The 23,529-nt window shown below is 55.0% G+C and overlaps 1 protein-coding gene across 4 annotated transcripts in view; it reads right to left on the reverse strand.

Annotated features, from left to right (window-relative positions):
- SCN5A (sodium voltage-gated channel alpha subunit 5) overlaps positions 1-23,529 on the reverse strand; it is a 100,260-nt gene that overhangs the window by 48,364 nt on the left and 28,367 nt on the right. For 3 of the 4 annotated variants that reach the window (XM_065933021.1, XM_065933019.1, XM_065933023.1), the window contains exons 5-13: positions 22,179-22,307; positions 15,344-15,435; positions 11,992-12,231; positions 10,522-10,585; positions 9,218-9,359; positions 8,523-8,720; positions 7,268-7,447; positions 6,272-6,643; positions 562-694 (exon numbers count right to left, since the gene is read on the reverse strand). In XM_065933021.1, the coding sequence (XP_065789093.1) occupies positions 562-694; positions 6,272-6,643; positions 7,268-7,447; positions 8,523-8,720; positions 9,218-9,359; positions 10,522-10,585; positions 11,992-12,231; positions 15,344-15,435; positions 22,179-22,307 (1,550 nt within the window). Of the gene's footprint in view, positions 1-561; positions 695-6,271; positions 6,644-7,267; positions 7,448-8,522; positions 8,721-9,217; positions 9,360-10,521; positions 10,586-11,991; positions 12,232-15,343; positions 15,436-15,568; positions 15,661-22,178; positions 22,308-23,529 lie in introns of all 4 variants that reach the window. The other variant, XM_065933022.1, reaches the window with a different exon arrangement.

The following is a 23,529-nucleotide window of genomic DNA, read 5'->3' on the forward strand; positions in this document are numbered from 1 at the left end:
ATATAAGGACACTCAGGACCCGAGAGGTGGGAATAGATGTGGATATCTGGGATGTGTCAGGAGAGATGTGGGGTGTGGGTGGTGCCTTGGACAGGAGTCATATGGGACAGGAGGGAACAAATCAGGGGGCTCAGGATGAAAGAGATGTGGGGTTGCCTAAAGTGGGACTAGCTGAAACAGATGTGGGATGCTTGGACTAGCCTGGGGAATGATGGGGAATAGGCTAGAACAGGCCTGCTTGGGGTGGGGATGGCCCCAGAAGACCTGGGGATACGCGGCAGAGGACAGGATGAGACCAGTGATCACCTGGGATGGGCCAGGGTGGCTGCAAGGACGTTTGGAAGAAACACGGGCATGGCTCCTGATGATGCCCAGGACAAAACAAGCTGGCACAGATGAACAGACACCCAGGACAGGCGACAGAGACTGAAAAGTCTGGGACAGCTGTGGGGATGTCCAAGGGAGGCTCAGCAGCTGGGGCGAGCCAGGCTCAGGTCGGGATAAAGGCTCAGACCAGAAGCAGGGTGGGGAGGGGTGTTTGGATGACGCTGGGGTGCTGACCTTCCAGGGCACTGGTGAGGACGCTCACTGCGCTGAGGGCTCGCTGCCGCTCTCCTGGCTCCTCAAAGCCGTCCACACACGGAGCCTGGGGCGTCAGCGTCTGGGGCCTGCCTGGCTCCTCCGATGGCGTGGTCTGGGTGTAACCGGGAGATCTGCATCAGCCTGGGGATGGATGGGGGTCCACCTGGACCTGGGGCAGTTGCCCCAGACTCAGGCTGGGGAGGTCCCAGGGGGCCACCACAGGGGTCTTGATGTGACACCGGGCACTGGGCTTCTCTGCTCCCAGCTCCCTCCCAGTTAACACTTTCCAATCATTATCTCCTTTGTTTTCTTTCTTCCTGCACTATCTCTCATTAGTGGTGACTCCTGGGTGGGAGACTACATGTACTGAGTTCTTTAACCAGATGCTGTCGTATACATTAGTACATATGAAAACGATCTCGAGTCTTAATTGATCCCAAACTCCCTAGAGTCAAGAGCATAAAGAAGCTAAAAAAAAATATGTACCATGCTCTAAGGTGACATTAATGGGAGCATAAAGTACAATGCTTTGACATAGCTGGTTGGAGCTTTTGTGGAGGTAACTTAGCTATATCTACTAAGAAAATTTTCAATTGGCTCTGAGTTCCTTGCCTAATAATCGAACTTCATAAATAATTATACACCTGCAACCAAAAATATGCATGCAATGCCACTCACTGCAGCATTGTTCCTAATACCATAAAAACAAAACAACTGATCAATAGGAAGAATATTAAAATCAGTTAGGGATACAATCCAACTCTGGACTCTGACACAGACAATAAGGAGAGCAAGCGTTTTGCATGCATGTCCCCACGGGAGCCCTTCCAGGGACAGTTTGATGAGAAAACAGGAAAAAGATCTGGAAGATAACACACTAAATTGTTAAAGTGGCTATATCCGGGGAATGGGATTGTGTGGGGAGGGCAGGGACTTTGACTTCTGCACTGTTAGATTTTTTTTCAACAAGCTTGCACCAATTTTGTAAGTAAAGAGGACCAGGTCTGTGAATGGAGATGGCGTGTGTCCTGATGAAAAGAGGGGCAACATACATCCCTGGGCTTACTCAGAGCCTCCCACAGAAACAAGCGGGGCTCACAAAGGCTTCATGTCAGCATGGCCACACATGGCCATGTCTGTGAGCCCAAGTTCGGGCTGATGAAAGCACTGGGCTGTTCAGCGTGCAAGAGTGAGGCACTACAATCTCTGTGGGTCAGAGGGAAGATGGGCCTAGGCATCGCAGCGCAGGGTGGGAGGGTCAGGGCCTGGCGTGGGGTAATAAATTGATCTGGGCTCAAGTTAAGGTCAGCTTTTGTGATCAGTGGAATTGCCCTAAAGTGTTGCCTAGAGAGGCAGTGAGCTCCCAGCCATGGAAGTCTTCAAGCAGAGGTGCCTGAGAGGGTTGGCATAGCTGGTGGAACAATAGTAACCTGGGTCCAGTGCATCCACAAATCTGGCCAGCTTAACTCACAAACATGTCTTAAATTTTCCCAACTCCTCTCCTCTACCATCTGTGATAGTTTGGGTTTTCATTCAGCAGATTTTACTCTTTCCTCTCCCACTGCGACTGAAGCAAAATTCCCTCTCCTGTTGGTGACACATTTGCTTTTGGCCAAGGCAATGTCAGCGGACATGATGTGAACAGAAGCTTTAATTGTCCTTGTGCCATTCACCTTGCTCTTGTGTTCCAGTAATCCTCCAAGAAAAGAGCTTCCCGAAGTAGCTGTCACCCTTTCAGCTCAGGGCAAACACAAGGGGAGCATCCCTGAGCCTAACCCATAGTATGGAGCCAGGCCGTGTGCAGTCTGAGGCACAGCTGCCTGGCCAAGGTCAACCTCAACCAGGCAAATCGTGGTCAACCTGCAGAGAAGTGAGCATGAATTCTCACTCACTGTTAGCCATTGACTTTGGGGGTAGTTTGTAACACAGCAGTATTGTGGAAATAACCTGACTAACACACTGTTCTCGTGCATGCTATCATCATCTCTTTCCCCAAAATACTACAACAGCCTACTCACTGGCCTCTTCTCTCATCTCTATTCTCTACACAGCTGAAAAAGATACCCTTAAAAAGTAAATCAGTTCATGATAATCCTTTGAATAACAACTCTCCCGCATCTTACTCGTAGCAAATCCAAACTTCTCTATAGCTTACAAGTCCCTGCACAGTCTAGACCCTAACTGCTCCAACTCATTTTATATTCCTTTCTGTTTCCACCACACCTAGCCCTGCCCAGCCCTCTAATCCCTTAAACATGTCAAGCTTATTTTCCTTCAACGCCTTTACACTCTCTGTTTCCCCTGCCTAAAACAGTATTCTTCAACATATCTGTGGCTGGCTCCCTAAAATCTTCTACTGGTCGATTTTAATATTACCTTCACGGGAAGGACTTCCCTGTGTATTCTAACCTATAGATCCCCATTCCCAGCCCTCCCCCTAGCAACTTTCTATCACATGACCCTTATTGGTCCCTAGAAATAATGATCAGTTTACTCTCTGTCTTCCTGACTCTGATGCCAACTCCACGAGGTCAGAGCTCTTGTCTGCCCTGTTCATATCCTTGGTGCCTTAAACACTGGCTGGCACTCAACACAGAGGGCTGGCCCTGGGTAGATGTTGGATGGATGGATAAACACTTGGCATCCAGGGGCCTGGGTTAAATTCTAGCTCTGTCCTTAAGATGGCTGTGGGCGTGGGGAAGGGAGGAGGGAGAAGAGTCTGTTCAAGGTGCCTCTAACACCCCCTCTGCCTTTGGGGCCAGGCACACATTCAGATGGCAAGCAAAGCAAACCTCCACCCTCTGCTCCCAATTAAAGCCAGCTGTCGGTCGGGCCAGCTCTCTCCCTGTTAATGAAGCACCCACTATGTGCCCGACACTGTGCCCTTTTTTCAGACTGAAACTGGGCAGGAGTGTTACCAGGGGCCCAGCAGAAACAGGGAAGGCCTCCTCAGGGGCCTACAGCCTGCTAATCTCTTTAACTTTTCAAATAACCCCCTTGGCCTGCTAATCCCTTTAAGGTTACAAATGGGCCCCACAGAAGTGAGAATGGGTGAAGTCAGAGTTCCTGGTAATGAAGTGTTTGAACTTGGATTCCTCCCGACATGTGCAGTACAATGAGATGATTTTCTCCCTAATGAGATTAGGAAATTCTATTAGTGCTCCAGCTGCTGACCTGATTCCACAAGGCTGAGGCTCCAGGGCTGGACCCATGGCCCTGGAAATCTGTGTTCCTGGGAAGTCGGACACCCCAACCTCCAGGTGATGGCCAGGGGCCTCCCCAGACCCACCCAGAAGCTACGATCTCCCCCAGTGTGTTCCCAGGACCCTCTCCTTGACTCCCCACTCCAGAGCAGTGTGAGGGCCCCAGGCACTCGGGAGGTGCTCCTGGAGTCTTCACTCCTTCTTGCTCTCTAATAACAATAATAGCTAATAATAATTATTCCTTGAACATGAGGCAAGTACTGGTCTAAGCACCAGACAGGTTTTAACTCTTTCAGTCCTTGTCACAACTTTTTTTTTTTTTAATGCTCTATGATTCCATTTATATAACATACAAATAACAGGCCAAATGAAATTCTGGTGTTAGAAGGTGGGATAATGGTTAACTTTGGGTGGGACGGTGGGAGGAAACTGGGAAGAGGGATGCTGGGGGAGCATCTGAGGTGTTGGCAAAGTTTCTATTTCTTCATCTGGATGGTACATACTCGGCTCACCAAAACCTGCTGATGTGGATATTAACTTTATTTCTATAGCAGGTGACAGGGCTTCCCTCGAAGCTCAGTCGGTAAAGAATCTGCCTGCAATGCAGGAGACCTCGGTTCGATTCCTGGGCTGGGAAGATTCCCTGGAGAAGGAAATGGCAACCCACTCCAGTATTATTGCCTGGAGAATCCCATGGACAGAGGAGCCTGGCAGGTTACAGCCCATGGGGTCGCAAGAGTGGGACACGACTTAGCGACTAAACCATCACCATCAGTAGGTGAGGACACGGAGGCACAGAGAAATTCATTAGCCCATGCAAAGTCCCACAGCGGCAGCACCTATCTGAGCTGGAGTGACACAGTCTCTCTCTTCAGCCTGCCCTCACCTTCCTGCTTAGGGTTCCCCGTCTTGTCCTGCTTCCTCAGAAAGTCCGCCCTCCTCCACCTCCTGCCGGCCTCAGGGTCTGAGCCGCACGTTTGCCCTTTTCCTGGGTGGGCTGCTCCGAGGCCTTTGTTGGGCGGCAGCGGTCAGCAAGGGCACTCAATGACTGTCATGGGATCAGCTGACTGATCAAAGCTCCGACTAGCCTCTCACTATCTGGCACCTCCCTCCCCGTCACCTTTCTGACAGTTGCTCCAACACCTCTTCCCTTTACACCCTGGTTTCCAGCACACTGCCCTCATATGTCCTCTAATACCCTAGGCATGCTTCTGCCTCAGGGCCTTGGCACTTGCTGTTCTTTAGGGCTAGAACATGCTTCCCCCAGATGATGCAAAGACAGTATGTTACTATGTCGTTATCACCACATCAACATATGTGTGCATGTCCTGATTACTTTATGCATATTAGCCCTTCATCCTGACGTCAATCCTGAGGTGGGTATTTTATTTATTTTTGGCCAAACTGTGCAGCATGAGGACCTTAGTACCCCAGCAGGAATCAAATTCATTCCCTCTGCAATGGAAGCCTGGAGTCTTAACCACTGGATCACCAGGGAAGTCCCTGAGGTGGCTGTTTTAAATCCATTTTACAGACAAGAGATCTGAGGCACAGAGATATAAAATACTTGCTCAAGGCCATGCAGCTGGTAAGCAATGAGGCGAGATTCAAACCCAGTTTGTCTCCAGAATCTGAGTGCTAACCTGTCTGCCATAACACCCCCTCCACTTGCCTCCTTCAGGTTGTTTTAATACCCTGTAGTAAGGAGGTTTCCCTTTCTCTCTTTCCTACTTTTGTTCTACCATAATACTTAGAGTTTGGGCTAGCATTCCCCGACATTTACTGGTTTGTAAAGTGCCGAAATAGTTCAAACTTGATGAGGTTCTTGTTGCCGAGAACCTCAGAAATGGTCCCTTGCCACTCTGGCCCTTCTGCAGACTGTTCAAGATCCACAACCCTGCAGGGCCCGCCCCGGGCACACACAGGGCCTCCAGAGCACTGCTCCTTGGCCACTAGAGTCTCAGTGCCTTACTAGTTGCTAAATATTTAACTATCATCCCTGTTTATCACCATTATATGCATATATTTGTTCGTTTGTTGTTTAGTCACTAAGTAGTGTCCAACTCTTTCACGACCCCCTGGACTGTAGCCCACCAGGCTCCTCTGTCCATGGGATTTTCCAGGCAAGAATACTGGAGTGGGTTGCCATTTCCTCCTCCAAGGGATCTTCCTGACCCGGGGATCGAACCTAGGTCTCCTGCTTTGGCAGGCAGTGTCTTTACCACTGAGCCATCAGGGAAGCCCTGATATGCATGTGTGTATATATATATATTCCACCCCCCCCTTTCTTCTTCTTCTTCTTTCTTTGATTTGTGTCTGTCTGGGAAGCCTAGGAAGGAGAGATATTTTTTGGTAGGCTTATTTATCCCTGAGCCCAGCACACAGTAGGTGCTCAGTAAATACTTGGCAAGTAGTTTTAGACCTGGCTGTGGCGAGCAGCCTGGGAGATGGGATGTGCCTGGTGCTGCGTGGTGGGGCGGGCTCACCGTGTCCGGGGGGCGCTCCAGCTTCATAGGGTGGAGGAGGTGACTCCCCGGGGAGGTGGCCTCGGGGTCGCCTGCCCCCAGCAAGGAGACCACCCCGTTACAGTCCACAGTGCTGTTCCTCTTGCCGTTGAGCACGTGGCCGGGAGTTGAGCTTCCAGGACTGGGCTGTCCCTGGGTACTAGGCCGCCGCAGGGGCCAAGGCACCAGCAGGGATGTGCGGTGGCTCTCGCTGTCCCCGGCGGTGCTGTTTTCATCGTCCGCAAAATCTGTCTCGGAGCCCAGGTCCCGTCGGCGGAAGGTGAAAATGCTCCCGTGGCTGGAGCGCGGCTTCATGGAGGTCCTGCTGAGGCCGTGGGTGATGCTGAAACGATTCTGAAGGCATGGAGAGAGGACGTGACTGGGACAGCATTTCACATGCTCCCGGCCTGTCACTCACGGTATCAACCCTGGCTCAACTTGGAGCACTGAGGGCTTTTGTCTGCCATATAGGAACAGAGTGGGCTGAACTAGGGGTGCTCCGAGAAGGGGTGCAGGATTAGAGGCAATCCTGCATTTTCTGGGATCTCTGCTCACCTGAGGCCTGTGCTCCTGGGGTTCTGAGATTGATGCTTATATGGGAAAGAAGCAGGTAGAAGGCTCCTGATGGTATAGACAGGCCTGGCCTGAGCAGGACCTCGGCAATCAGCCATGTCCCTTGCTCATCTGGGCATGTCTGTGAGCTCCTAGCAATCCACACGATGGGGGTGCCCCCCAGCTCCACTGCTGGGGACTTAGCTGAGGTTGGGGATATGCTAACACCCAGACCTACCCTATCCCTCTGCCCAGGGCTTCTCCACTCTAAAAGTGGCCATGGGAAACAGGAAGGACTGGGAGGGGGCTCAAGGAATATTTTCCTTGGGAAGCAACCGTGGGGGCTCTGACAGCACCAGGCTTAGCATGATGGCTTTTTGATGCCAGATCCATCCTGAAAGGGGCAGAGCCGCAGCTGGGGGTTACCACTGCTCGGGGACCATCCTCCGAGTCGGACTTGGGGAACTTGTCATCCCCACACTCCTCCGTCCCTGAAGACATTCGTTTTCTTCTCTTGCTCCTTCTCTCGTGGGTGGTTACTGGGGCCAATGGGGACATCTCCAAGGAGCTGCGGGACACGGTGTCCACACCCCTGATGGCAAGGGCCTAAAAAACGGTGGAAGAAGGGATGTCATGGTCATGGAGTCAGGGTGCAGACTCAGGCCAAGGTCGGCCAGGCAACTATCAGCACCTTGGTTTTCCCCAACAGTAAGTAGACTTGCCCACTCACCCCAAAAGGAGGGCATTATGGAGAGGTGTGCACAGACAGACCCAGGATGCTTTGAGAAAGATCCAGATCCAGGAAGGAGGAAAGTAGTGGCTAAAGTGGACAGCTCACGAAAGAGTAGAGTGTTGGGTAGGTGTAACTGGGAGTGCTGATGAGCAGAAGTGACAGAACTAGAGGGCAGGGGGTCGTCTAGAAGGTTTGGCTGGCCAAAATGGGTGCTGGAGGAGGTGGCATAGGGCAGTGAGAAGGAAGTGGATGTCCTTGGCCTGGCTTCTAAAAGGTTTGTTCTGCAGTGAGCTGCCAGCACCCATGTGTGGGACTGTGGGGACAGCCACGGCAGCACTACCAGTCCTCGCTTGCTGAGCCTGAGCCTTTGATCTGGGGTCTCCCTATCCCAACAGAAGGTATCCCTTGACCAGGATAAACTATGTTTATGGACACAAGATTCTCTTTTACCCAGCATGCACTGGGCTCACAGTGACTACTTTTAGCCAGGAGACACCACCTTTATCCCCCTGGCACCACCATCTCCCAGAAGACACCATGGTCATAGGGAAGAGCTTTCCCCCAGCAGGCACCATCCTCACAAGGCCCACCTTTACTCAGCAGGCACCACTTATACCCACGTCATGAACAAGATCTGTCTTCACTCAGCAGCTAACAAATTTTTATTCAGCAGATGACAATGCATTTACAGGAAATAGCTATACCCACCAGACACTTGCTTTATCCAGCAGGTACCAGCTTTACCCAGCATGCATCATTTACAGCCACCAGCTGTACCCAACATGCATCATACCTCCAGACACTGGTTTTACACAGCAGGTACCAGCTTTACCCAACATGCACCACACCCCCAGATACCAGTATGACCCAGCAGGTATCACGCTTGTAGGCACCCATGGTCAGGTGAAGGCTTGTTCTGGAGGTTCCTTGGCTGCACTGCTCACTCACCTCCTGCTCTTTCTTGAGCAACTCCATGGCTTCCTGAAATCGCTTTTCCTTCTCCTCTGTCTCCGCGATGGTGGCTTGGTTTTGCTCCTCGTAGGCCATGGCGACCACAGCCAGGATCAAGTTCACCAAGTAGAAGGAGCCCAGGAAGATGACCAGCATGAAGAAGATCATGTAGATCTTTCCTGCAGACCTCAGGGTCTGGAGGAGCAAGGGGGCAGAGGTCACCTTCACTGGGGCTCCTTCTGAGTCACGCATGGTCGTAGATTCCACGCTGCCCAGCCTGGCTGTGCCAGGGGTTCAAATGGCCACAGCGTGGGGTGGCAGCAGAACATGTCCCGCCTATAGACACAAGCATCTTAACCTACAGAAGAGAGGGACCTACATGCACGGGGAGTGCCCCACTCACGGGAGGAGGCAGAATCCTCCAGTTGACAGGAAAGTGTTGCATCACATAGGGTGAACTAGGGTCCCACTCACCGAGCACAGAGAGTCTTATACAGAGGGCTGGGTCCTTGGTCACCAACAAAAGGAAAGTTTCTTTGCTTGCTGGGCCCCTGCCCCTCAGAGCCCTCTGTGCCCACTCTGCTCTGGCCAGTGGGGAGGCTGCTGGGGCTGCCCGTGGCTGGTCACCTGTGCAGCCTGGGCTCAGGCGCTGGGCTCTCAGCCCCTCCCGGTGGCCTCGCGCACCCACGTACCTGCTGGTAGAGGCGCTCCCAGCAGTCTTGCGTCATCAGTCGGAAGAGGGCGAGGAAGGCCCAGGCGAAGGAGTCGAAGCTGGTGTAGCCATGGTCAGGGTTCTCGCCTGCCTTCAGGCACCTGTAGCCCTCGGGACATGTCCTGTGGCCAGACACACCGACTCTGTCCCATGCTGTGAGGAGGCCTCTGTCCCCGAGACTCTAGCCCCACACAGCGGGGTCCTGCCATCCTGATTTTTCATGCTGTGCCTCCCACCCGGGACACTGTCTTCTCCTTTTCCCTTCATCTGTCTGCTGTGAGGCCTAAATCCAGCTCCCTCTGTCCACACGACATGCCATCCCAGCTGGTGTCTGCATTGCCTCTCCCCTCCCAGGGGAAGTGTCAAGGGCCTGGCTCAGGTTTCTTCCCTGCCTGCCTACCCCAGGGGAGCTGGGCATAGGGCAGACACAGTGGGGGAGCACTGAGGCTGAGCTGAATAGAAGAGACCCGGGCAAAGGCCAGACCATGGGGTTGCGGGATGATTCTGGGGGGGACAGTCTGGGGGCCAGCCATGTCTGGAGGGGACAGTCTCTCTCCCAAAAGGGAGCACTGGGCTGGAGCCATGAGAGGAGTGTGAGACAGAGGATGGGGACGAGGGAAACTTGGCAAGTAGGAGGATGCAACCAAGGGGCCTCTGCGCCTTGCTAATGTGCTAAATTAAGAAAAGACGACTTTCTCTTTGGCAACAGGAAGGGCTCTGGAACTTCATATTCAGACATGCAGGCCTGCTGCCCCACAGAGCACCTCTCCTCGGGGAGTCTGTATGACCCTGCGGGACAGGTACCCTGACCCAGGTGCGGTGTGCACGGGCCCTGGAAGATGCACATGGTAACTGGGCATCTCTGGGAACCGCACCCTGCTTGCCCTGGAGGAGAGTCTAGGCTGCCAGGGGAGGCCATACTTACTCTTAACCTGATGGACAGTTCAAGATGGAGAAAGTGAAGACCGGAAGGCGAGGGTACCCCCCGGGGGTCTTTGGGAAGGGAATGGAGCCAGGGTTGGACGGGTGGGGGGTCCTGCAGTGCTTCCCGGGTCCTCTCTTCAGCATTCTGTCTGCCCTCCCTGCAGAGGTGAGCCCCCTTCTCTTTCTTTACCTCTCCCAGCTGTATCCCTGGGGGGGTGGGGGTCATCTTCCAGAGACCCGGCAGGGAAGAGAGCCAGGGAAAGGTCTTGCTGTCCCTGGCATCAGGGCGTAAACAGAAAGCGCTGGAAGGAGATCCCCCTGGCTGGGTGAGGTGGCCCTGGGGGGGTACGTGGTACATACCCAGCGTCGGAGCTGTTCCCACAGAGTAACACGTCAGAGGTGCCATTCTTGAGTAGGTAATTTTCTGGAAGAGAACCATCTGATAATGAGGGGCATGTGGGGCCCAGACTCCTGGGGTTTCCAACCTACATCCTGGGCGTGGGGAGGGGTAAGAGGCACCGCTGGGTGTCTTCAGTCTCCTTCTCTGCCCTGGCCCTGACCTCTGCCCTCTGCCTGGCCAGGTTTGAGAAGCTGGCCGCTTCTCTGGCCTTCCGCTTGCCCCTCCTCAGACAGTCAGCTGTCAGTGTCCCCAGTGGACTCAGGAAGTCCCCACAGGGAACTTCTACACCTGCTCCAGTCACTCAGGGGCCAACCTCGGTCATGAGAGGCCACGAACTAGGAGGCAGGGGTCTGTTCAGACAGGGCTAGGGTTGGACCAGGTGAGACACGGGGCACCAATCCTGTCGTCTCCGCCTGTGGCCATCTATCAGTCCCCCTCCCGCCCCACTACCTGCCTCAGTCTCAGGCAGCAGTTTTCCAAGACCAGCAGCATCAAGCACCAACTGGGAGCTGGTTAGAAAGGCAACTTCCCAGAGATACTGACTCAGAAACCTGGGAAGTGGGGCCCAGCAGTCTGTGTTTCCCAGAACCTTCCAGGTGACTCTTGCAAGCATGAAAGTTTTAGAACTGCTGTTACATGGCCACAGCTGAATCACAAGCAGATTCACTCACAGAGTTTCCATCTATTTCATTTTTCCAAAGTGGACTGTTGGTGAAGGTTAGAGGCCTTGACTTCAGAATGGCCGTCGGGGCCCTTGTCGACTAGCACGTGGCCTTGTACCAGCATCTGCCATCAACCTTTGGTCCAGACTGATGGCTCTAGACAAGGAGGGTGCTGGCCATCAGCCTGGAGGATGGAAGTGTAACCCACAGGGCAGTGAAAGAACCTGAGGGGCCTGTATGGCTTTGTACCATCACAGAACTTGTCCTGGGCTGCACACGGATGGAATTAACGTCCTGACAAGGATCACTGATGTCAAGTGACAAAGCCCAGGCCAAGCAGATGGGGTCTCCACTCCGAAGCCTCAAAAACTGTCCCAGCTCTGTTCCCCGACCATTCCCAAGGGAAACCCCTCCCCCTAGAAACCAACAGGTAGGCTGGTTTCTTCATCATTCCCGACCCTGCAAACATTGTAACTGCTGTTCTCCTATCTACCTCTCCATCCTCATGTCCTTCAAGGGTCATCTCCCCGTACAGCCTGAGACCTCAGGAGAACTCAGCTTGAGAACTCAGTGTTAAGACTGCTCCTCTCCTGTCCTCTCTCCTGGAGCCCCAGAGGGCAGGGGCGGGGATCCCTGACACCCAGCCAGGTCTCGGGGAGGGGGGGCAGGTAGGGCTTGGATGTCCCTGGAAGGAGGCTTCTGTAGGAGATGCCTGGCCCTGGTGGGGATGTCAGAACCCTGCCGGGGGCCGCAGGGCCAAGCTGGCACCTGGGTCGTTGAGGTAGAAGTCCAGCGATTCCCAGATCAGGCCGTCGGCTTCCACGGTGCCATTGGTGCTGTTGGTGCCATTGAGTATCGTGAAGTTGCGAACGCACTTGTGCCTCAGGTTGCCCATGAAGAGCTGCAGGCCGATGAGGGCGAAGACGCTGAGGCAGAAGACCGTGAGGACCATCACGTCGGCCAGCTTCTTCACAGACTGGATCAGGGCCCCCACGATGGTCTTCAGGCCTGGGGGAGGTGAGGCGGAGCGTGGGGTCACCCACGGCACCATGTCCCCTGCTCCGGTGAGCAGGGGCCGGGCCTGAGGGGTGCTGGACTGGGTGGGCGATCATGAGCTGGGGGCAGGGGAGGGCGGCCTCTCTTGGGTTTTTCAGACCAAAGCTCCCCCTTTCCTCTGCTGCCGAGATTCTGTCCTGATCCCCTGCAGCGGGAGTCCAGCCTGGAGTGCCTCTGTGTATTTTCAGAGGGGCCTCATTCTCTTTGCTCTCCCGCAGCCAAATACCTGATATAAGTCTGGAAAGTGCTGTTTCCTTGAGGGAGAAAACACTCAAAGCTTGTCCCTCTCTCACTGGTCCCTTTAAATGCAGCCCCTGGGAAGGAGACAGAGGGCCAGGCCCACTCCAGAGCAATGGAGAGCCTGGGCCTTGATCCTGAGATGGGAAGAGACACAGCCATTCTCAGCAGGGGAATGTGTGTGCCAGGGAGGTGTGTGTGGGGGCGTGTAGGATCCGGCAAGGCCATGGTGGGTGATGCCCCACGGAGCCTGTTCTGCCTCAGGTCACACCTTTTGGGAAAGGCTCAAAGGCACGTATTTTGCATTTCCCCCCTCTGCCCTGCGCCCTGGGGACTCGTCCCCGTCCATCCTGCGCCCCAGAGCTGAGAGGCCGTGATGTGTTAGTTGCACGGCCCAATTCCCTGCAGAAGCCAGCGCCACACAGAACAGCACGTGTAGACACCTTTGGTGTGACACTTGGCTGCGGTCCTGTGACAAGTTCACAAGTTCGAGCAGAGCATAGGGAGCGAGGGAACCTCTCTGCCAGCAGCGGGGACTCACCCCCCCCACCCCTCCTCCTCCCAGCCCTCCTCCCTCCATCAGAGCGGCCAGATCTCAGATTAAGCCCCATCCATCCATCGTCCAGCCGGTTAATGTGTTAGGAGCACCCGCGTGGCAGTGCCCATGACTCAGAGAAGGAGGCAGCGCTGGGCAAACACGGGAGAGGGGAGAGGAAGTCCTCCCCAAAGCGCCAGCAATGCTGCTGCCTGCCCGGGGCTCGGAGGCACTCAGCGTCCTCTCTGAAATCGTCCTGGCAGATGTTGGCAACTGCCTGGGCAGTGAGAGCACCTCGCAGGGGTCTGGGCCCGGAGAGGTGGTGGGGATGGGATTCATGAGCCCTCTAGTCCAGTACTATGCTTCATCTCTAGCGGAGCTTCTGGGACCCTGCGGTAGCCATCTGGTTCTCCTCACCATGCCCACTGAAAGAGGCAAGGGGAAGGGGGCAAAGTGAGGAGCAGTGGGCAGCAGCTCGCATCTCCAAACTGGACTCTGCCTCCACAGCATCTTTGGCCTAAGGCACTCAGTTCAAGGCTCTGAACACCTCCTAGTCTATGGTGATAGTGTTCTTGGGAACAATCAGTTGGTGACCCATCCCTTTAATCATTTCTCAGACTGATGACAGAGTCTGCTTCTGGCCAGGAGGAGTCCAACCAGGGAGAGGGGTTCTCTCTGAAAAGACCCAGGAAGGGATGGGTCCCGGCGGATCAAATGGGAAAGTCTCCCTCCACTGGAAACCAACCACTCCGATTCCTTCCCATTTTAAAGGAAAGGACACTGAGGTCTGGAGAGAGCCACGGCTATTAAGCCTCAGCGCAGGGGATACCTCCTCTAGGGAGACTTCCGTAATGCTGACCACAGCATTTTCCTGATGCTCACTTTCAGGAGCTGCTGTCTGGCAGCTTTGAAGAGACCCAGTGGGGCTGGGTTGGGAATGGCGGGCTCCCTCTCCTTTAACCCCAGACAGAGAAGGCGTTTCTTGTCAGCCTTTTTTTAATAAAACAAACTGGCACATGCCTTTTCTTGATGGCTCTGGTCAGTGTGCATGTCTACCTTTGCCGGGTGTGTGCTGTGAAGTCCCCGGGGCCCTAGAGGACAGACCCCGAGGTATCTGAGGATGTGTGTGTACCAAGGCCAATGACACCTGTTACGACTGTGGGCTGGGGGAGGCTTCATGGGAACTGGAGCATCCTGTCTCACTCACTGTGACCTCTTAGCAGGCCTGGGCCACTTGTGGGGAGTGTGGCTGCAAGTGGCTCCTGTGATCAGCCCATGGTGGGATCAGAGCCAGAAAGGAGCATTCTGAGGCTCAGTGTGAAGTCAGCATGAATGGGGGCTCCCCTTAAATGATAAATGAGCCCCACCAGGGGAGGCAGAACTTCAGGGAGCTCAGAGCAGGGCCCCTGGCTCCCTGGAGGCAGCAACAGCCAGAAGCAGGCAGAGGGCCCAGGACCCATCCACTTTCCGCATCAGGAGTGGATACCACCATCTGGTTCCGCCACCTCTCCAGACTGGTGGCGTACAACCTGTTTCCAGCTGCCTGCTCACAAGAAGTGCCTGCTCCGGTTCTGAGTGTGGATGTGCTGGGAGGGGCCTCTGGGTTCTGACATCGTCAGAAGTCTTAGAGAACTTTCCTAGACGGATGGGGTCAACTGGCTTTCTAGAGAGGCCACTTGGGCCTCGGCAGGTTTCCCGGGGACAATTGCCAACATGTTGTCAAGGAGAATTTCTTCCCGAGGCTACCATGCACGGTTTTCTAAACGTCTACCGCACATGCAGCGAGGGCTGTTAGACGCCAAGGCCCGCGACACCTGTCCACAGAGTACACTCGATCACAGAATGGGGCGGGAGTGCCAGCCACGCGTGTGTCACCCGAGGGGGTGGCTTCCCTACAAACAGTTCTTTTAGTTTTCTGATTGCAGGATGATGCTTTGAGGGGAAGCCACACACACATAAGCTTTCACCTCTTCCGACAGTTGAGTTCAGTTTGGGAAAGCAATCACTGTCCTGGGAAGAATTTGGGTCCAACCCACGCCCTTCCACAGTGTCCTCTGGGCCCCCAGGGGTCTGCAGTGGTGGTGGGCTTTGCTGGGGTGGGTCTGGAGCCCCTTCGAGGCACTGAGGGGACAACCGTGTCCACCGCCAACAGCCCCCACATCTGAGCTCTGGGAAAGGTACTCTGGGGACAGGCACATTCGGGGGGACCTTTCCAAGGGCTGCCTTGGCCCCCAGGTGGCTGGAAAGGCCCAAGCATATCCCTCCAGCCTTGGCGTTTAACCTGATTTTCACCTGAAATGACTGATATAGTTTTCAGGGCCCGGAGGACTCGGAAGGTACGTAAAGCTGAGACATTGCCCAGGTCCACAAATTCAGTGGTGTATCTGTAACAGGGGAAATTCACACACAAAACAGTGATGACACACCAGGAGGACACACGGTCAGAGGAGGGGGTGGAGGAAACAGAGAGAGAGTCACTTGTAGCTGAGATCTGGGAGGCAAACCTGAGCATCTTACCTGGGATAACTGAAATAGTTTTTAGAGCTCTCAGGACTCTGAAAGTTCGAAGAGCCGACAAATTGCCTAGTTTTATATTTTCTGATACATACCTGCAGAATCAAACCACAGTTATTGGGAATTACAAAGCGGCACCTCAGCCCGCCCTCCCCGACCAGCCCTCTCTCTTCTCCCGCTCCCACGGGAAGGGCTGGTCATGACCCACGGCCTCCCCCAGGTCTTATTCCTGCTCTCATCCCTCCTGCCATGGGGACCTCGGCGAGGATGCCTTAAGAGAGTCCACAGAGCAAGCTCCCAGGCAGCTCTCTTGGTGACAGTCCTGTGAACAACCGGCGCTAAGAGGTGGCTATCCTGCCACATGCTCCACACCACTGGAGACTGTGACACACGGCCACATGGTGGGGTCTGGGGCTGGGGACATGGCCAAGAGGGAAACTCCATTTTCCAGGGGGAAAGTGATAAAGGAAGCAAGTGGGTGTCTGGTCCTAGCTGTGCTCTGCATTTTCTGCAGTGTCACGGGCTCATGCCTTGAAGCTCTGACCTGTGGGACTCAGAAGCCCCAGAGACCACTGTGGAGGCATGGCTGGGTGTCTGAAGGCAGCCTGCTTGCTCCTTCCAACCACAGATCTCTGCGCAAGGGCTGATTCAGGAGTCCCTGAAGTCAGAAGGTGGCGGTGACCTGAGAACTCAGAGGGAGAAGACTTCCCAAGAAGATGCTTTGGAAGGTGAGACGGGAGGTTGCCCAGACAGTGAGCTCTTTGACCACAGGCAATGACCAACACAAGAAGAGGAAAAAAGCAGGTTGTGGAGTCCTAGGCATGTGCCAACCCCTCTCCCATGAGTCCACCTCTGTCTTGGTGTCCCCTTATGATGGGTCTCCATGGGAGGAGTCGCCTTGGGAAGTCAGCAGCCCTCCTGGGGATGTGTCCTGCTCGGGCCTGAGTGGTGCTTAGCTTGGCTGAGTGGCCATGGGCACAACTTGGACAACAGATTCCACAGGCCCAGAAGGAAGGCGTTGGTCTCTGGGGGGCTGGGCCCACCCAAGCAGAACACAAGGACACGCGTGGATGGGTCCCATGACCAGGATGTCTGAGCATGGATGGATAGTGTGTGCCCAGGGCCGTTGGGAGAGTGGCAAGTGACTGGTGATATTTAATCAAAGGTTTCACATCCAGGGTGTCTGACATTTAACCGAAGGTGTCTGATGTTTGACAAAGAACAGCGGACTCTGGATGGCTCATGTGTAACCAAGTGTGTCTGACCTGGTGTCTGAGTGACGTCAGCCCAGGGACACTGGGTGAGTGTCGAGGGTGGGTTGACAGGGCTGATGGACTCACTCTGCCAGTCACTGTGGCCCTCCAGGCCCTTCCACTCTGCTTAGAGCTTCTGAATCTGCCTTCAAGCTCTGGGGGTCTTCAGGGAGGGACCTGGCAGGCTGCACCAAGGGACTCGGTGACCTGAGGTTGGTCAGGTCCAGCCTGGTCCAGCGCTGACACCAGCTTCCTGTCCGTCCACTCGTGGGGCTCCTCCATCCTCATGGGGCGCTGTGGACCAAGCCTGCTCCCTCCTCACTCTCCATATCCCTTCAGGGGTGGGAAGTCAGCAGACTCATTCTCAGCAGAGCTTTCCTTCTGTCTACACCAGGTCCTTTCTATGGTGTGGTCCATTTCTTCCATTTCTTCCACTGGTCTCACAGTAGCCTGCAAATCTTTCTTGGGTGCAACAGTCAGATACAGCCTTGGCTTCCGATGGGAGGTAAACATCACCTCATCTGTTGATTTGGTTGAAGCTCCCTCTCAACCTTGGATGGCTAGTCCACTTTCTCTGACCCTTAGGCCTCTGAGGGTCCCACATTCTCCTCTCAGGCTTGGACTCTGTCCTGACATGGTGTGGCCATGGGACTGTCAGGAGGAGCCTGGACCATTGCCAATGTCGCTGCTACATGGAAGCCATGGTTCTAGCCTGCAGGAGGCTCTGGGTCCATTATCTGTGGCTACTCCAGTGGTGTGCCCCAGAACAGAGTTTTCTTGCTGAGGACGCTGGCGTCAAGGCTGTGTCTCCTGGGTATAGGGAATGGGCAGAGAGCTGTGCCAGAGAGGGATCCAACTACTTCAGTCTCTTGTCCCTTCCAGACCCTGCCTGTCCCCCCGGGTCTCCAGGGAAGCCCTGCCCATCTCCTGCTTGGATTCAGCCAGTCTGTGCCCATCCCAGCGTAGACCCTGCCTCCCCCATCCCCTCAGGGTACCTAGTCACCAGCTGGGCACAGGGAAGCCAAGACCCCAAGGGGTATGCTCCCCATAGCCTTCCAGGCCAGTGGTGTGGCTGAGAACGGGCAGGGCCAGTGGTCAAAATACTGAGGAGGAAGAAGCCTGGAAGGTGGGGTGCAGGACAGGGTGAGGGCAAGGTGTGTCTGTGAGCACATCTGTGACACGGGGGCCTGCTGCCTCTTTCACTCAACCCAGAACCTGGTGCCTGACTGCTTCCCATCTCAGGGCCCTAGACCCTCACCGAAGCCTCTCTTGGGGCCCTGGAGTACGGCAAGGCAGGAGAGACCCTATATCTAGCAAAGGGGCAGCTTCAACAGTGGCCCAGAGCGGGGTGGAGCAGAGATCCGTGCTACCCAAATGCTCCATCAGGCCGTTCTACTCTTTCTGCGGTGGCCAAGTCTCAGGGCAGGGGCAGACAGCTGGGTGGGATCGCAGGCCCTGACACAGAAAGAGCAGACGGTGGTGGGGTAGAGTTCCACCCCATCACACCAGCCCCAGTGCGAGAGGAAGGCTTCTGGAGGCTGAGGAGCCGTGAGGAAGGCAGAGCCCGGCCTTCCTCCTGCTCGGCCCCCATCCGGGCATGCAGCCTTCCCATTCCAGGCAGACGGCCCCTCCTGGGCTGCGAGGCAGAGGTACAGCCAGCACCGTTAGCTACTGCGGTGATTGCCACCCTCTCCTCTCTGCCCTCCCTCCCTTCCCCTCCAGGTTTGGTTTCCATAACAACCCCAGAAGGTGGGAGGCAGCTGGTAATGCCCAGCTGAAAGGGGGCCACAGGAAAGGCTCTGGCTGGAGGGTTGCAAGTGGAGCCTGACAGGCTTCCTGGCACCCTCCTCTGACCCTCCACAATCTCTAAAGTGGGTGGGACTGGGGATCAGGTGGAAGCCTAAGTCAGAAACATCAGATTAGGGGTGCTTCTCAAGGTTACGAGTTAGGAGACCTGGTTTGAGTCCCTGCGTTGCTGCTGATTCATCCTACCTCAAATGGCAAGGGGTAGGCTCTCTTTTAGCCTCAGTTTCTCCATCGTTAAAACTGAGGGGAGGTGAGGGAATGTCACTGAACAGAACTTTCCTGCCACTTTGATTATTCTAGGAGCCCCACATTACTGAATCACTTTGGTTATAGCAGAACGCTTTTCACTGCATCACCACAGCAGTAATTCATTGTTTTCACAAAGCAGGAGCACTGTCAATCAACGTGCTGGGCCAATCTAGCCCAGAGAGCAAATCTGGCATTCCAGGCAGCCTCAGGGGAAGTGAGCGGGCCATTTCTTGTGAGACACTCAGAAACGTGGAAGCAGTCTGGTGGCCTTGGAGGTTTCGCTCTGCTTTTTCAGCCCAGGGTCAGTATAGAATGAGGACAGGAGGCCTTGGTGAGCAAGGCCCTCCTGCTCTGCGATTCTGAATGAAGGGAGTAGTTTCCCTTGGGATTCCGTGGGGGGCTGACTGGGATTCTCTCACGAGACAGGACAGGAGGACTTCATAGGAGTGAGATGGAGAGGACTCAGAGCACCGCCCAGAGTCACGAGCTGAAGACAAGTTAAAACTTGGCTCCTGACATCAGACAAGGGGCCCAGGGTTCTGGGCATGTTGTTGCAATAACCCAGTTCTCTGCTCAGGCTCCAGGACGGGAAGGTAGGGGAGGCTTAGGCAGACGCTGTATCCTCCTCCTGTGACTTCAGGCCCTCAGGGGTCTGTGGATCACCGCCCACCTCCCGCAGGGCACCTGAGAGCCGGGGCCTAGCGATCCTACCCCACTCTCATCAGTCCTGGATGATGAGACACAGAGAACGCTACCTCCCTCCTCACACCTTGGACTCACCTCCCAGCTCTGGGTTCTCAGTTGATGACCCTGCTTCTTACCACAGAGAAAACAGAAGCAATCAGAAGAGAAATTCCTTCTCTCATCATCGGCTCTATCAATCCACCCCCACTGCCACTGGGAATTCTGTCGTCCCTGCTCTTACGGCCAACACTACCCCCAGATCCTGGGTTCCCGACCCCTCGGGGCCAGCTCAAGGGCCTTGCTCCTGCAGTCAGCCCCTTTCCACCATCACCGACTTGCCCTCTCTCCTGGATCGCTCCCATCAACCTGCACAGACGCTCCCTTCTTTAAGGGTCCTCCCTTCACCCATCTTCCCCTCTGATCACCATCTTACTTTGGGTCCTCTTTTAGAGTAAACCCCACAGACCAGATGGGTACACCTGCCCTCCTCCACTCTCCTCCCACCCTCCCTCGAGACCTCTCTAATCAGGTGTGTGTCCCCCGTCTTGTCAAGGTCAAGGGCATCTGCCATTTTTATGTTGTCGACTCCAACGGTGCATCTCAGGTCTCACGAGCCTCCTTGTGGTTTCCTTCGAGTCACGTGCCCTCGTTGGCTTTCAGGACACTGCTCTCTCCTGGTTTTCCTCAGCCCTCCCTGGGGGTTCCCGCCAGTCTCTCTGCTCCAACCTCCTTCTTCCTGACTTCACGATGTTGGAGCGTCCCAGGGTACAGTTCCCAGGCGGCTTCCCTTCCCTGGCGACTCTCCCAGATGATCTCATCCGGTCTCCTGGCTTTAAATACCATCTGTATCCCGATGGCTTCTAAATTTATACCTCCGAGTGGACCTCTTTCCTGAACTCCAGGCTGGAAGATCCAGTTGCTGATTCAGTATCTCACCCTGGATACTTTCATACTTAATATATTCCAGACCGGATAGTCGAGTCTTCTCCTCCCTCCGTTTTCCAGGCCGATACATGGTCACACCAGCCACCCAGCTGCTCATGCCAAAAGCTGCCTCGAGGTCTCCTGTCAGCTCTACTTTCAAATACCCCCAGAATCTGACCATATCTCACACCTTCTCCACTGGGACCTTGGTTCCAGCCACCATCCTCTCTCTCCTGGCTACCAAAACAGCCCCTGCGCTTACCCTTCCCCAGAGTCCCACCCACAGAGCAGCCAGGGCCACCTCCTTGAAGGTAAAGCAGAGTGCGCCCCGCCCTGCTTTTAACCCCCATCAACTCTTATCACACTCGACTCTCTTCTCAGCCTGTAGGGTGAAGTCTGTCTCCCACAGCTCAGGGCTCTTGCCCTTGCTAGCTCAGCTCTGTCCAGGCCTAAATCGACACTGGACCCCGGGCGAGTGGTAGCCCCTCTCCGAGCCTCGGTTTTCCCACCTGTAAAAGGGCGGGCTGGAGTCAGCTGACCAGTAGTGTGCCTAGAAACGGGGGCTCTGCTGCCTGTTCTGACCGGCAGACAGAGAGCGCCCCATCATCAAGGTCCAGCTTCTCTCTTTCCCTCTGTCCTCCACCGTGTGGCTGAGCTCAGAGCCGCTCACAGCCAAGGGCCAATAAAGACTTCGTTATGAACAGGCGGATTTAGTCAATCTGAGAAACCTAGAAAGCAGCAGCGGAACTGCACCTCAGATAGCACCCAGTTCAACACCGCCCCTTCACCAGTGGGGGAAGCGAGGCTCTGAAGGGGCAGGGAGTATAACTCGCACCGGCTCTGTTGTGGCCAAGGTGCAGGGCCCAGCCCTGCACACACTGGGCTCTCCACACACATCAGTCTTTCAGAAAGGGTTTGACGGCCAAGCCCCTGACCACAGCTCCTACATGAGAGGCATGCCCTGATCTCTCAACCCCGCCAGAATCCAGCATCCGTTGTCTGAGATATCCAGAGTGGCATGCCTCAATCCAACCCCTCAGCAAGAGGTCTCCTCCCAGGCAAGGAAGTGGGGCTTCAGCCGGTGGAGCAGCAGGCCTAGGGTCATGTCTGCTCATCTGTGAAATGGAGATAAGGGACCCCAATCCCGTCTACCTCTCTGGCTGGTGTGAGGACCCAGTGGATCCTGTCGGTGACTAGGGGTCTCGAAATGTGCCAGATGTGGGGTCTGTGAGTGGAGATTGGAGCCACGCCAGGGTGCCTGGCAGGATCTCCTGGGGATGTTTGGCCACTTCTCTGGGCTCCTTTGCTCTCTCTCCTGCAGTTTAAGTCACCTTGGAATCCAGGTCACTTTTCATAGTGGTCCAGAGATTTCAGGTTGTAACATTGGTTTCCCTTGATGGAAAGTGCAGAGGATGCGAAACCAGAATCTTAATGAAGCCCTCTTTGAGCACAAGGCTGCCATGGAGCCACAGATGAGCCAGTGGCCCTGACCCCTAAGGAAGACTGAGCTACTCTGAACCCGTCTCTCCCCACCAGGATGAGCCGAGGGCCTCCATGCCATCTCTTGCTTCCATAGCAGGAAAGTGGGTTGCTCTCTAGCCACCGGCAGAGCTGACGTGGCCTCAGCCTGGGGCCAGGAGGCGCCCGTGCCCCTCAGCGTGGCCTCTCCCAGAAGAGCGCAGCGACAAGGTACTTACGCCATGATGATCACACTGAAGTCCAGCCAGTTCCACGGGTCCCGAAGGAAGGTGAACGCGTGCAGGCAGAAGCCTCGAGCCAGAATCTTGACCAGAGACTCAAAGGTGTAAATGGCAGTGAAGGTGTACCTGGGGAGGAGAGATCAGCGGGAGGGTGAAGCCTGCCGGCCAGGTTGGCATGAGCCCTATGCATCTTTCCCCCTCGCGAGGGCCCTCACATCAGGCTCTTTGCAAAGCCCCCACAGCAGGGCTGGAGATGGGAGCTGGAGCTTTGTTCCAAAAACCTGGTCGGCTAATGCATCATCCCGTTTACTCAGCATCGTGCACAGGGCTCGCACGTTCCCATGTGAACTCTCTATCTTCTAACTCTCGGTTGTCTTGATGTAAGAAGCCCCTCCACCTATGTCCTCCCCTCAGCCCTGGGGGTTGAGGTACCCGATGTGGCCACTGTACGACTGTCAGGACACTCAGAGTCACGGCCCTGCACTTTTCTTTGTGGTTTCTCAGTGGATAGCCTGGTCTATCGTCAACCACCTACAGGTAGGTGGGTACAGGTGTCTACCTCGGGCTTTGAAAGGGAGTTGATGTTCTAACACCTGAGACTAGAAAAAGGCTATTCTCTGTGCTCGGGGCCAGCTGAGCAATCCCAAATGCTCGGATGCTGGGACTGCAGCCCACACGGTCAGACGAGGAAAGGGCCACAGCCCTGCTGCTCCCCGGGTTTTAGCAGCTGGATGCAGAGCGCAGCATCAGTGATGCTGCTGGGTCCTGCATGAACAAGGCAAGCCGCCTAGGGGAGAGAGGCATCCCCAGCCTTCTGTTGAGGGCCAAACGCACCAGGGGTGTTGGGTCCTCCTAGAGCCCAGAGGTCAGGTACTTTCATTTGGGAAGGAAGAACTAGGCAGCTTTCTAAAACTGGTTATAGAAAGTAGGACTTAGAGAAAAAAGGCAGCAGTGTGTGGTACTGAGCTAGGGAGAGTCCGGGGCCTTTCGTGGTGCCCACAGCCCCCAGCTGCACAGTTTGAAGTGGTTACTTCTCCAGTTCTCTCTCATCTGTCAAATGGGCCCAGCGGCTGTGCCTGCCCTATGGGGTTGCCGTGAGGGTTACGGGACATGATGCATACAGTTCTAGAACAGTGCCTGGCGTGCACTAAGTGTTCATTCAATTATTAGTTAGTATTACCTCTGTGCCTTCTCCAAAACTATCTGGTGGGTCAGGGAGAAAGCCCTCCTTTTGCCAACCCAGAGAGCTTCCTCTCCTGAGGCCACATATCAAAGCACAAACTTGGCAGGACTGGAAGCAGCAAGAGAGGGAAGGGCTGGGCCAAGGGCGCCCCAGGTGGGTGAGACC

Source organism: Muntiacus reevesi, chromosome 4 (assembly GCF_963930625.1).
Source record: "Muntiacus reevesi chromosome 4, mMunRee1.1, whole genome shotgun sequence".
In the NCBI taxonomy this organism is placed as follows: Eukaryota; Metazoa; Chordata; class Mammalia; order Artiodactyla; family Cervidae; genus Muntiacus; species Muntiacus reevesi.